Source organism: Vidua macroura, chromosome 13, assembly GCF_024509145.1.
Source record: "Vidua macroura isolate BioBank_ID:100142 chromosome 13, ASM2450914v1, whole genome shotgun sequence".
Lineage (NCBI taxonomy): Eukaryota > Metazoa > Chordata > Aves > Passeriformes > Viduidae > Vidua > Vidua macroura.
In genome coordinates, this window is record NC_071583.1 from 4,826,346 (window position 1) to 4,838,771 (window position 12,426).

At 42.0% G+C, this 12,426-nt stretch overlaps 1 protein-coding gene across 7 annotated transcripts in view; it reads right to left on the minus strand.

The window, feature by feature from the left end:
* The window catches only part of MITF (melanocyte inducing transcription factor), a 99,593-nt gene that overhangs the window by 35,979 nt on the left and 51,188 nt on the right, over positions 1 to 12,426 (minus strand). For all 7 annotated transcript variants that reach the window (XM_053989164.1, XM_053989162.1, XM_053989165.1 and 4 more), the window contains one exon: positions 8,121 to 8,367. In XM_053989164.1, the coding sequence (XP_053845139.1) occupies positions 8,121 to 8,367 (247 nt within the window). The remainder of the gene's footprint in view (positions 1 to 8,120; positions 8,368 to 12,426) is intronic.

Here is a 12,426-nt window from a genome sequence, read left to right on the forward strand (position 1 = left end):
GCATGGGTTCCCAAGCAAATATAAACTAGATGAGTTCTGTCCTTAGCTCGGGGAAAAATTTCCACTACAAGCACTAAAGAGATGGGTTAATAAAATTGATCATTTTGCTCAAAGAATAAGGCACATATTTGGCACTCACTTCTGAGAGATAAAGGGTTAAAACAGTTGCCCATTTCCTCAACTGGACAACTACTACTATTGTAAAGTCCTTATTCAGCTGAATTCCATCAGGCCATGCTTTCTTAACACAATCTGACACATACCTTTTCAAGATCTTGGATTTTTTCCCCTCTTCTCTGCCTCTCAGCAGCAGACACCAGGAATAAATACACCCAAAAAGCCAAATGGTAATCCAAACAAAATAATATTTAATTATCAAGTTGGGGAGACTGTTGACCAGACAGAGCAATTTCTTTTTTATAAAAAAAACAAAACAAAACACACTCACCAGGTCCTTGGAGACAGCACAATACTGGGTTTTGTTTCAAGTTCATAACTTGGCTCTTAAAGTAGTTGATAATGAACCAGCAGGCATTATTTTAAATCAACCAGTTTTATTAAATGAGCCAGAAAGGAAAGAGGCAGGGCTAATTACCAACATTCCTTGATGAATTACCTAGCGGTGTGTGGTAAATCTCCAGGCGTCTTTGTCTTTATCCCCAAATTTATCCCTTACTTATTTCTCAAGAGGTTAAAGGACGTGGGGCTAATTAAGGAACCAATCCAATGACAGACAGAATCATTCAAGGTAAGGCTGGTTTTCACTCTTTCAAGCTTTTGCATCTCTGCCTGGTACTTCTTAATCTAATTTAAAAAAAAAAATACTGCTGGGGAGAGGGAAGAAAAGTACTAATCTTGTCACGGTCAGGCAGGTTGAAATTGCCATGCAGTGCTGGGCAAAATGCTACATATTTGTAATTTAGCCAATAAGAAATTCCTTAAGCCTCTCTTGAATGGCAGGAATGCCTCCAGCTTGTCACTTTGAATTCATTCACTACACAGGTTCAGCATCTCGGAGAATAAAGCTGCCAAACCAGCTGAAGAACTGAAATATTTGTGAGTATACCTAATACCCAACGATTACTTTAAGCAGATCTGAGTTTTCACATTTAAAATTTAACGCCTATCAAAGGTGTCAGCAGAGGCCCCCCTGGATCTCCCCCCAGCCCCTACATTTTCCAGCACTGTGTGTGGCTCTGGGTATTACTTTCTGCTAAATTAAGCCATGGCTTCAGCAAACACAACTGCAGTGACCAGCACTCACCCTCTTCTTACAGCTTTGGCTCCAGGAGTAAGGTGGTTATTAAATTCATGTTGCCTGACAAAGGACTTGGTACAAGCTGCTAAAACCTGTTAGCTGGGGGCTGTGGAGCCTCATCAATGCTCCTAATACCCACAACTATGGGCACCTACAAATCTTAATCTGCACAAGATTAACTCATCTTCTGCAGGTCCAAAACAGCCATTGACACGTGGTGAACCACCATTTTCCCAAGGTCTGGTAACTCAGCCAGCAGATAATATGTCTAGACCATAAAAAAAGAGTGCTTTGAAGCTGTAACAGACTGAACTAGCAAGCTCTTCTTAATTTTGTGGATGTTACCCTACCAGCGGGAAGACAGCAAATCCTCAAGGCCACCTACTAGGATATAAACCAGCAAGAATTTCCAAGAAGCAATCAGAGCTTGGACCTCCAGCTATCTGTATGATTTTGTCTGAGTATATCCTGCTTTCCTCTCTGCCAAATACGTTATTTCAAACTTCCAGGTAACTACTGTGAACTTGCAAGGCAATAGCTCTATGATGAGGAGCAGTTTCTCACCTATTTTCCCACTCTGCTCACATCATTTTCCCAAGAAATCCTCTCACACCCCAGCAGCAGCACAGTCTGTCTCACAACTTCGGGAGCTGCATTTTTGTGTCACAGTGACCACAGCTGAAGAAACAAGACGGAAAGATCAGACACCTTCATCTGCAACAACCAGTTCTCTCAAGAGCCAAGCAACACACGCGTTTGCATGCACAGGAAAAGGGCATTTGGGACGAAGGGTGAGAGCAGCGTTTTGCACTAGCAGTCAACCATCAGATGCTTGTACACAGAAGTATGTTGCCCCCTCGAATTCCATGCATTTTTAATGTCTAATACCCTGGGTGTTAAGCAAGAGTTTACATTTTACCTCTATTACTGATGCAGACCTCAAGCACCAGTGCTTGTTTTAAAACAGCTTTCAACCCACTGAGCAAGCAAAAGATTTAAGGCCTGAGAGATACTTTTACTTACATGAAGGCTGAAGAGGCAAGGCAGACTTTAGTAGTTCTGTAGTTAAATGCAAGTTCTTCTTTATGAAGAATTTGCTGATGACTTAAGGCATGTCACCAAGAGTAAGTAACCTTAGTTTAACTGTTTTATCTGCAGCTCACCAAGACTCAGTCTGGCAAATCACTTGTCTAAGTTCTTGATTGCAAATACACACCAGGCTTACCTAACACACCAGCACACACTACTACCTACCATTGTCAGGTGAGATTAAATTAACTTTCAATCAGATAAGCACGTCCACAAACACACATTTGCTGGGGCAGGCACTACCACACATTTATCTTGCCATCCCATTGTTCTGTTCTTCAGAGCTGTGAGATAAGTCCTCCACACAATGAAGTCTTATGGTAATTATTACATCAAGAACACTACTGCCAGCTGCTGAGCCTTTCCTGCCAGGCAGAGCTTCCACAGGTCACACTCTGGAATAAGTGCACTGGAAAAAGAATAGGAGGAGGTATTTTTTTGGTACGTGTCCAATCGTCATTAAAATCAAACAGAAGAAATGCTTGGCATTTCAAAAATGAAGAAATACAGGGTTTCTGATGCAGGGATTATTGTGGTGGCACATTTAAAGTCTGAATGAGTAAGGACACGAGGGTGAAGGAGAGAGGCAAGGCTGGCTGCCTGCACTCCTGCCCACTCAGAAAAGTGGGAAAAGGGAAAGATGAGCACAAACTGCAGCAATGGGATGGCACTGAGCAGGAGACAACCACAGCCACTGGTATCAGCAGTGATCAGCCCACAGTACTACCATGAGGTGGGCAAAGATGTTGGAATAATAAAGCAAGAGAGGAAATCCAATACACAGGATCTGGTTCTAGGCTTTGAAAAGGTTTCACCTTGCTTAGGACAAGAAAGAAAGGCCATGATGAAATTCTGGCACCAAAAGAGCAATTAACATCTCCCATGAAGACACAAACCCAGGCAGTTTAGCAGGGGAAATCTGAAGTGAGGGCTTTAGTGGCAGACAAATTTTGAATATTTAGCATACTATAAGCATTGTTGTATGGAGATAGACTATTAAAATGCCTTAATAACAAACATTAATAAAGAGTTTGTGGCCTATGCTTCCATACATATGGTTTTAGATACATATATATAAAATACACATGTGTATATTTTGGGGTGAGCTGCCTTATTAGCAAGAGCTGGCAGTATATGCACAAGTAGAGATTTTTGTCCAGAAAGCAGAGACCTCAACATGTAGATCCCCAAAGCAGGACCACCTTCTCCAGATCCCCTGGAACAAGGGAACTGTTTTCTTATTCTCCAAATACAAACTAAAAGAGGATGAAATGGACCTGCTACATTGTCTGCTGGTGAGGAGACCTGCTTTTACCTTATTACCTGCAAAGCATTTATGTAGCTTGTGTACCACTACAGGTTCCCACTGCAGCTCTCGAGGCTCTTCTTGGCAGTAGTATCAAGCATCTCCCATCTGTGCCAAAGAAGAGTTACATTCTTCAAACCCCAATGGCAGACAAAGAAGGAGGAAGAGGTATGAGAAGTCCAGCAGATTTCTGTCTTGCTATGCATTTGGTGTGACAACACTCAGGAAGAAAAGGATGTGCAGCAACCCCATCCCTGGGAGCATTTGCATCCAGCAGCAGGGACAGGGACCCAGAGCACATCCCCAGTTTAGGTTCCATCAGCCTGTGACCTGGTGCATCACATCAGAAACATGACAGCAAGTGTCACATCCACGCACCGGGAAACGCCAACAAGTAACATGGAGGGCCAGAGGGAAGAAATGTTCACCCTTAATTTTCCACCTCCCATCTGCTTAGTGAGACATGCAGAGGGCTGGGTGTCAGCTGCCCACCAGTAATGTTTTCAATCCTGCAAGAACTGGTAATATTTTCAGTGGCACTGATTTGCAATTCTGTGGGCCGGTGCTGGCCCTGAGCCTCCTTTGCTGCCTCCTGAGGATGCTGCTCCCATGGAGGACACACACCAGCCTCAGTTCCTGCAATGCCACACTGGCTTTTGGGCAGGCAGGCTCAAAGTATTTAGGGGATTGTTTCATACTTCTTCTGTAGAGTAAGCTTGATCCAGATATCAGGCAAAGCAATACAAATCACATAGCACAGCTACAATTCAGTTTTAAGATGAACTCTTTGCAAAGATGCTAATCCTTTTAAATATAAATAAATAAAAACATAAGGAATGGGTCCTTATGGGATCCCATCTTCAATGGGATTTACGAGGGCTTGAAACTACTCCAATAAATATTTTATGTTATATTCCTATTTCCAAGGCAGAGAAAGAAGGTGAATTGCAGCAGAAGCAAAGAATTCCTGGTGACATCTTTCTGCAGTGTTGGAGATGGATGAGAAGATGCCCAAAGACAAACCAGCCTATGAAGCCAACCCCAGCTCTGCAGAAGTATAACCACAAGCTGTAACAAATCTTCCTTTTGCTATTGGAGTTGAAGAGATACTGTTCCAAAAGCATCAAACCTACTCCCAATCCATCTCTTAATTAGGCAGCACAAAGCAATGCAAAATTTGAATTCCAGCAGGTCATCTCCTACCTTGCCAAGCTACATTACTTGGCAGAGGAGTGATGCAATGAGAAGTCATTACTCAAGAAAATGAAATCCCATTTATTCACATGGCCTTGAGCATACTATGTTATGCAATTTGGAGATGTCTGTGCAACGTGACATAGATTAGTACATATTTCTCTGTTTTGTTTCTAAATGGACATCTTGAAAACAAATATAAAATCCAAGCTCATTAACACCTCTGGCTTCTTTTTAAACCAGTCATTCTGAATTACCATCCTCAGATATGCAAGTATTATTCTCCTTCTCACACTGTGAGATATGGGTGAAAGGGCAAGTCATACAACATAATTAAAACCACTAAATACTGACAAATTCAACAGGCTTAGAGTGGGATTTTTTGATGCAAAGTACCAAAACAAACAAACAAACACAAAACCAGCTGCTTGGTTTGGACCAGATTTGGTCTTGTTTGTGAAATAACATTGAAAAAAGATCACTTTTAAACAAAGCCGCCTCGCAGGTTAACATTTCTGGAAGTGTAAAAATCCCCTTTTTGTCTATCTCATTCTTTAAGGCCACTAAATCCAGACCATCTGGATAGTAAAGCCAGCAACTTAGCTCCCTATCTATCTATTAAAACTTCTGTACAGCTCATATGGAAAATCTGTCTACAGCTAAAAAACAACTGAAGTGTAAAAAGCAGCTGCAGGGAAATGATGTCACTGCAGCCAGAGCTGGCTGTCAGCACACTGGCACCAGGAAGATCCTGAGTTATTGTTAATCTCAGCTTCTGAGCCAAATATCCTAATTGGAAAAACAAAAAACAAGAACAAAAACAAAACAACAAAAACAAAAAAACCAACAACCAAAAAAAAAAAAAAAAACACAACAAAAAAACCCAACAAAAACAATAAAACACAAACAAACAAACAAAAAAACCCCAAAACAATCCCACCCAAAACCAGAAAGAAAATTATATGGCTCTTTTGCCAAATCTTACTCTCACTGAAGCCTCAGTGGTAATTTTCAGGAAGATCATGACTTCAAACCTGGAATTTTGTACTAATTTTTTTTTTGTACAGAACTGGTCCACTGTTATGAGTAAGGATAAAAGGGTGAATGCTTTCCTCCACCAAAACCATACACAGCAAAACTATGCAAAGCAGTTTTGCTGTTTTTCTCAGTTTTGCAGTTCTTCTCTCCTCTCACAGGCAGAGTCCAAAAGGACTTGGTTTTGCTAATTTTGACTGTTACTTAAGGAAATGTAGGTGATGAGAAAAAAGACATCATTTTGGTCCAACAGGTTGCTCATATTTCCACAACTATCACCTTCAAAATGGAATTCCATTGCCAAAAGGTACCTGTTGCCAGTACCTATTTTTATTTTACAAGTCGCTTAAGGACACATACTCTTAATTTTTTATTCTGCAGGGTCATGCACTCTTATTTGGGCTAAAGGCAAGTGGACAAGAGGTGTCCTACCTCTTTTCAGGAGATCCTTCTCCATCAGAGGGAAATGGAGGACAAATACCTTTTTTGGAATTCTAAGGGAGGAGGGGTCAGGTTTAAGTCCTGTGGGTGAAGTTTCCTAGCAATGCTCCAGCAGGTTACAGCTTTGCACACAGATCCTGTGACAAGCCAGGTCCCAGGAACCCCATTTGCATCACCTTTTGGCTGCAGAGATTTCTGAGTTTGTCCCTCAGAAATCAAGGGCTGCCTTCCCTCCTCTCCCATATAAAGAGGCATTTGCAAAATGAACATAATGACAACTGCTAATGCTACTTCAAGATATTATGCTCCTTCCTGATCAGCAAAATATCAAAAAATAAACGCTTTCCTACAAGTTTCCACAGTATTTAAAAAATACGCTAAACCCCATTTTATAGCAGATTAGGATGAAAGGATGTAAAAATGTAATATATGCTTATTTAGCTAGGTGCATCACAAAAAAAACCCTATTTCATAGCACCTACACATCTGCTGGATCTGAATTATAATTACAGGCATAACCTGGAAACAAGCTGAAGAAATTGTTATACACAAACATCGTGAGTAATACACAAACATTAGACAAAACTATTCTTCCCAGACAATTTCAGACTCCTTACTATAGGCATATGCCCACGTGCTCAAAGAATATTATATTTAATTTTTAATGGAAATGTGTGTATGGAGACAGAGAATTCAAAATTCAACTGCTGCCTTTTTGCTCCTAGATCTCATACCGGACTATGACTCTACTATCCCAAACCAAGTGCTATTTTTTGTGCTGACAACGCAACACCATAATGCAGATTCAATAAATTAAATTATCCTGTATTTCCCCCATAAACCTGTCACACAGACCCCCCCCCCCCCCCAAAATCCTGAGCCAGGAAGTCTATTTTAAAACAGAATTTCTGACTGCATATCATTGGTATACAACAGCAACAAGCACAACACGAGCGGTTTGTCACCAAGCTCAGCTAACTTATGTGGTAAGAATATGCTCACTGACTAAACAACAAATTGTAATAAAAAGATCCAGCAAATAAAGCAAAGCAAACTCTACTAAACTGGTGAAAATCATATTTTCATGAAATATGTCAGCAAACTTCTCCAAAACATTTGACATTGTTTTACTCACACATTTCACGGTGCTTCAGCCTACTTGAATTTAAGCAGTGCGTGAAATTATCTCTTTTCTTATAGCTGTTCACGTTTTTCCCTGAGTAATTAGCAAGCTACATCCCCTTTGACAGAGGGACACTAACAAGCTCCCAGTTTCCAGTGGGACAAGGAATCCAAAGCTACTAATAGCAAACAAGTCATTTAAACAAAAAAAGGATTACAAAGACTCGTTGCAAGTAGCTGGAAACTCACCCATATCTCAGATTAAGGCTTTCTGAGGAGCTCTTTTGTATAGAGTTTTGACTCCATCTTACAAAATTATTTCATTGTTTTCCTTTAAAAACCAAAACATTGATTTGTTATCTACTAATAATTTCTTTGTATTGAATGCAATTTAGTGCTAGAAAGATGGAGAAGCGTTTTCCAAAGCGAAAACGATGGAAAACTTAGTTTTGTTATAAGACCTCCCTCCGGAGATCTCAAAGTTGAAAGAAAACCAAAGTTACACAAACTTTTTAAAAAAGTTTTTCCATTCTTTGCTACCCGCCCAACAAAACAAGCTGCAGACTAAGCCAGAGCGCAGCTTATTTGCAAAACTTGGTTGCTGAAAACGCCTAGAACCGCGTCCCCGTGAAATAAAGCAGGTTTTGAGGAGCTCCTGAGCGGAAAGGTACGTACCTTGAGGACCTCCATGGGCACCTGGGTGGCGGGGGGCAGGCTGGTGGGGACGCTGACGTTGATGGCAGGTGTCTGGCTCACGGGCACTCGCTGCTGCATGAACTGGGCTGCCTGCTGCTTCTGCTGCTGCTCCCGACGCTCCTGCTCCTGCATCTGCTCACGCATGAGCTGCTGTCGGAGCAGGATTCGTGAGGTCATGCTGGAGGAGCTTAAGGGAGGCTTGGAAGCGCCAGGATGCTCGGAATTGCTGTGGGAAGACCAGAGAAAGACAGCTCAGCTTCCACCAAGTGGGATGGCAGCTCCAGGCCAGAGCTGGTGGAGTCCCAAGGGAACGTGGGGCACAATGGGTGAGGATCCGCGGCACCGCGAGAGGGGAATTTGGAGCCGACCTACTTCAGGTACTTAGCGGCCACCTGAGGCTGCCTTAACTTGACTACAGCCAAACCATTCCCCAAACGCCAACATCCAGCTGTAAAGAGCCATTTGCTCTTTCAAATTTTACAGCAACCACCCACGAGAAAAACAAATGCTTTTATAGGCAGTAGTAGGCACATTTATTCCTTTTTTTTTTTTAAGAAAAATAATAATGAAGAGCTGAAGCAAGTCTAATGATTGGTATGGATAATAATCCAGTCCAATGACCTAGCTCAAAGTAAATCTATCTCTCCCATGAAAACACAACAAAACATAGTTCACTTGTTTCCTGCATAATGCTACCTGAGGGTTGGGACTTGCTGGCAGTGACTTTTCAGAGTTAGAAAACAGAACTCTACAAAAAACCCAACTCCCACCCCAGGTCCCCCAGCATCTTCCAAGCACTGTCAGATACAAAAGCCAGGCAAAATAAACAACGATAACAGCTTTATTCCAGTCATATTTTACAAAGAGAAACAGGCTGGCCCAAGCCAGCACACAGCGCAGCTTTACCACCTAAGAGGTAAATCTAAGCCATTGGCAAGCAGAGCATGGGACAGACTATGGGACTTCACCATGGACTGCAGGGACACTTTCTAGAGCAACTCATCATCTTCTTAGCCCACAGAACGAAAATCCATGGGCCATGCCTTGGCAAGCCAGCAGTAACCCTCCTGGCTCTAGGAGGAAACTGCTCGTGAAACCCCCACCTCTGGCTCCAGTGCGGATACCTGCAGGATGCTGGCAGGACACACAAGTCTGGGAGCCAGCATCCCTTCCAGGTCTTGCTCGGAAGCTGCGGGCACAGAGCGCTGCTTGTGCTCTGACAGCCAGAGTCAGCACTGCTGGAAGTTTTCTGGCTTTGTTTAGGACTGATGTTGAACACAGTTCAGGGCAGAAACAAAAAAAAAAAAAAAGGAGAACCCACGTTTACTGCCCCAAGAGATCAAACTCTGCTCTTCCAGAGCACACATTTTGGGGGCAGGGAGGCAGGGGACCATCTTGCTATTTAAGACCTGTCATGTTGAAACATTCACAGAGACACTGATCCTTTTGATAAAACAAGAGAAAACCTTTGTGGTGAAACTAATGCAGCTGCGGAATAATCGTACTAATTAGCTGCTCAAGACAAGTCATTGACTGTGATACTTGTAAAAAACACTCCCTTTTCAATTAAGGGTGAAGCATTCTCACATCTAAATCCAGCAGCTTGTTTTCTGGCTGCACATCTAAACCACTTTCGCATTTCCAAACCGAAAAGATGCTTTATTTCCATGACCAGGATAGTTATAGATCAGTGGTCTCCCAATTGTTTTGATTATACATTCCTACCAGGAATGTCTGAACATGCAGCCCCAAAATAAATGTACTTATTTATTTATGAACTATATACATGTATTGCTGAAATGCTTGTATTTTCTTTCTGCCCACTAATAACACTGTGCATCCCATCTCAGAGACCACTATAATACATGAGAAAAAAAAGCCATCCAAATGCTGCATTCAGGGAAGGATTCATTCTCCTCATGTTGGAAAAAGGCCAATTTTGTACCACACTTGTCAGCATTCTCATTTGTGTGCTACTGGCAATTTTTACAGATACCTAATGTTGCAAAATTGGTAACCCAGCAGTTCCTCCCACCTTCTTTCATTTTGAACTGTTTCTCCGCCTACCAAAGCCAAGTGTGCTGGAAACCATCTCAGAAGAACCTTCCTATATACAAAAATGTTGGGGAAAGAGAGGGAGCAAGAAAGAGAAATTATTTCCACAGCATTTCAAACAGCTCCTGCCAGGAAGCTCATCTTGCTCACACAACTATTTTACCTACTTGCACTAAGTGTCCTTCCAGCTTCCTGTAGGTGATTCAGGGCTCTACTGTTGATCAAAAATTGTAAACAAAAGCTTCAAGTATTGTGTCTTTTAACAAGACAACAGTCCCAGAAAATGCTGTTCTGCCAAGTTCTTCCCCAAAGGGCAAAGATGCTCCCAGGCTTTATTTCTTCTGCAATTCTGCTCAGTATTTTACATGGAAAAGAGGCAGGGGAGCCCTGAACGCAGAGTGTGGACAGCCACGTGCTGCCAGACTGCAGCTACTGCCACAGCATCATGGAATTGTTTAGGTTGGAAGAGATCTCCAGGATCATCAGGGCCAACCATTAACCCAGCACTGCCAAGCCCACCACTAAACCATGTTCCCCAAGTGCCACATCTATGTGTCTTTTACATACCTCCAGTGATGGTGACTCAACCATCTCCCTGACAGGCTGCTCCAGTGCTTGGCAACTCTTTCAGTGAAGAAATTCTTTGTAATGTTCAATCTAAACTTCCTCTGGCACAACTTGGGGCCAATCTCCTCTTATCCTACCCATTACTAACTGGGAAAGGGAGATGGGCACCCAACCATCACACCATCAGTGCAGGTGAGTTCAAATAATGCTTATTCTGGGATAAAAGCTGCTGCACAACACCTGCCTGCCTAACCAGATGCTTCTGTCACAAGCACTGGGAAGGAACATGGACAGCCAAGTGTCTGCAAAGCTCCTCCTGTCTGCATGACAGCCTCCCCACACCAGCATTCCTTCCACCTGCCATGAGTGGCACTGATCAAACATGGAAAACACTTTGAAACTTTGGCATATCTTCCTCTAAGTCTGTCCCCAGGTCATTCTCTCATCCAGCTTCCCTTCTGCACCACATCTGCTCATCTCCTCAAGCACAGAATAAAAGGAACAGAAGATGGTTTGGGCTTCATGACCATGTACCTCCACAGAACAAACAGGAGGGTTATCAGAAACTCAATTTCCAACCACAGAAGTGATTAAAAACTTGTTATTTCAAAAGCTTCATCCAGACATTTTTGAAAATGGTCATTTTTAAAGCTTCTCAACCCTTACAGGCTGTGTACAGGCAGATCTCCCGTGACCACACTTGGTGCCAGGTACCACAGAACTATCCAGAGTGGACACGTGGATCCAAAACTCCCCTACACTAACTGATTCACCCCCAGATTGCGTGGAGCCAGGAGCAGAGCCCACACACAGCTAATACACTATGCAATTCAGATACTTCCTGCAAACAGTTTATGGAAACCATCTAATTGCAGTAAATGAAACCGACTCATCCTTTTAATTGACACATGATTAAACCAGTTATCCATCAGCACTCTAATAAGCACAGTGCAATACAGACTGGGAGTTATTAGTTATGTGTCATGAGCCGATCCAATTAATCATGAAGTGATAAAGCTTTATTAAATAGTTTAAATTACATATCCTTTGCACAGAAGCCTGGGAAATGTTAGCTACTGCATACATGAGTTATTATGCAGGTAGCCATTACATAACAAAAGGCAACCGATCACATTAAAATCAAGTTTGATTTTGTTGTCATTGACCCACAGAAACCATAACCTTCCCAGATGTTTACTGATTATTTTATCTGTCCCCTTAGGCAAAAAGACAAACTCATCTTTCGTTGGACAGTTTTGTTTTCAGATTCTATAAATTGATCAAACAAATGCTCTGGTTCACATGCATTAGTTATGAGTTATCTGATGTACAAACATTATTTTGCACTATCTATGCATCTCTGGAGACTTTGAAGTGGGAAAAAAAATTAACTCAACTTCGCTTTTTAACTACTTTAGAAACTTTAACTATTTTTGAATATTTTTAAGAAAAAAAAATTCTCCAATGTAATGTTTCTTAGACAAATTCGACAAAGAGCCTTCAAAGCCACTTGTTCTGGGCAGGATGGATTACCCTGCTCTTAACTGAGAAATGGCACGTAAGAGGGAGGTGCTGCTCTCTTCCCTCCATTCATGCCAACTGTTTGTTAATGGGTTAGTCCACTGAGAAATCAGCCAAGAAAAGCAGATTTAGCACCTCAAAA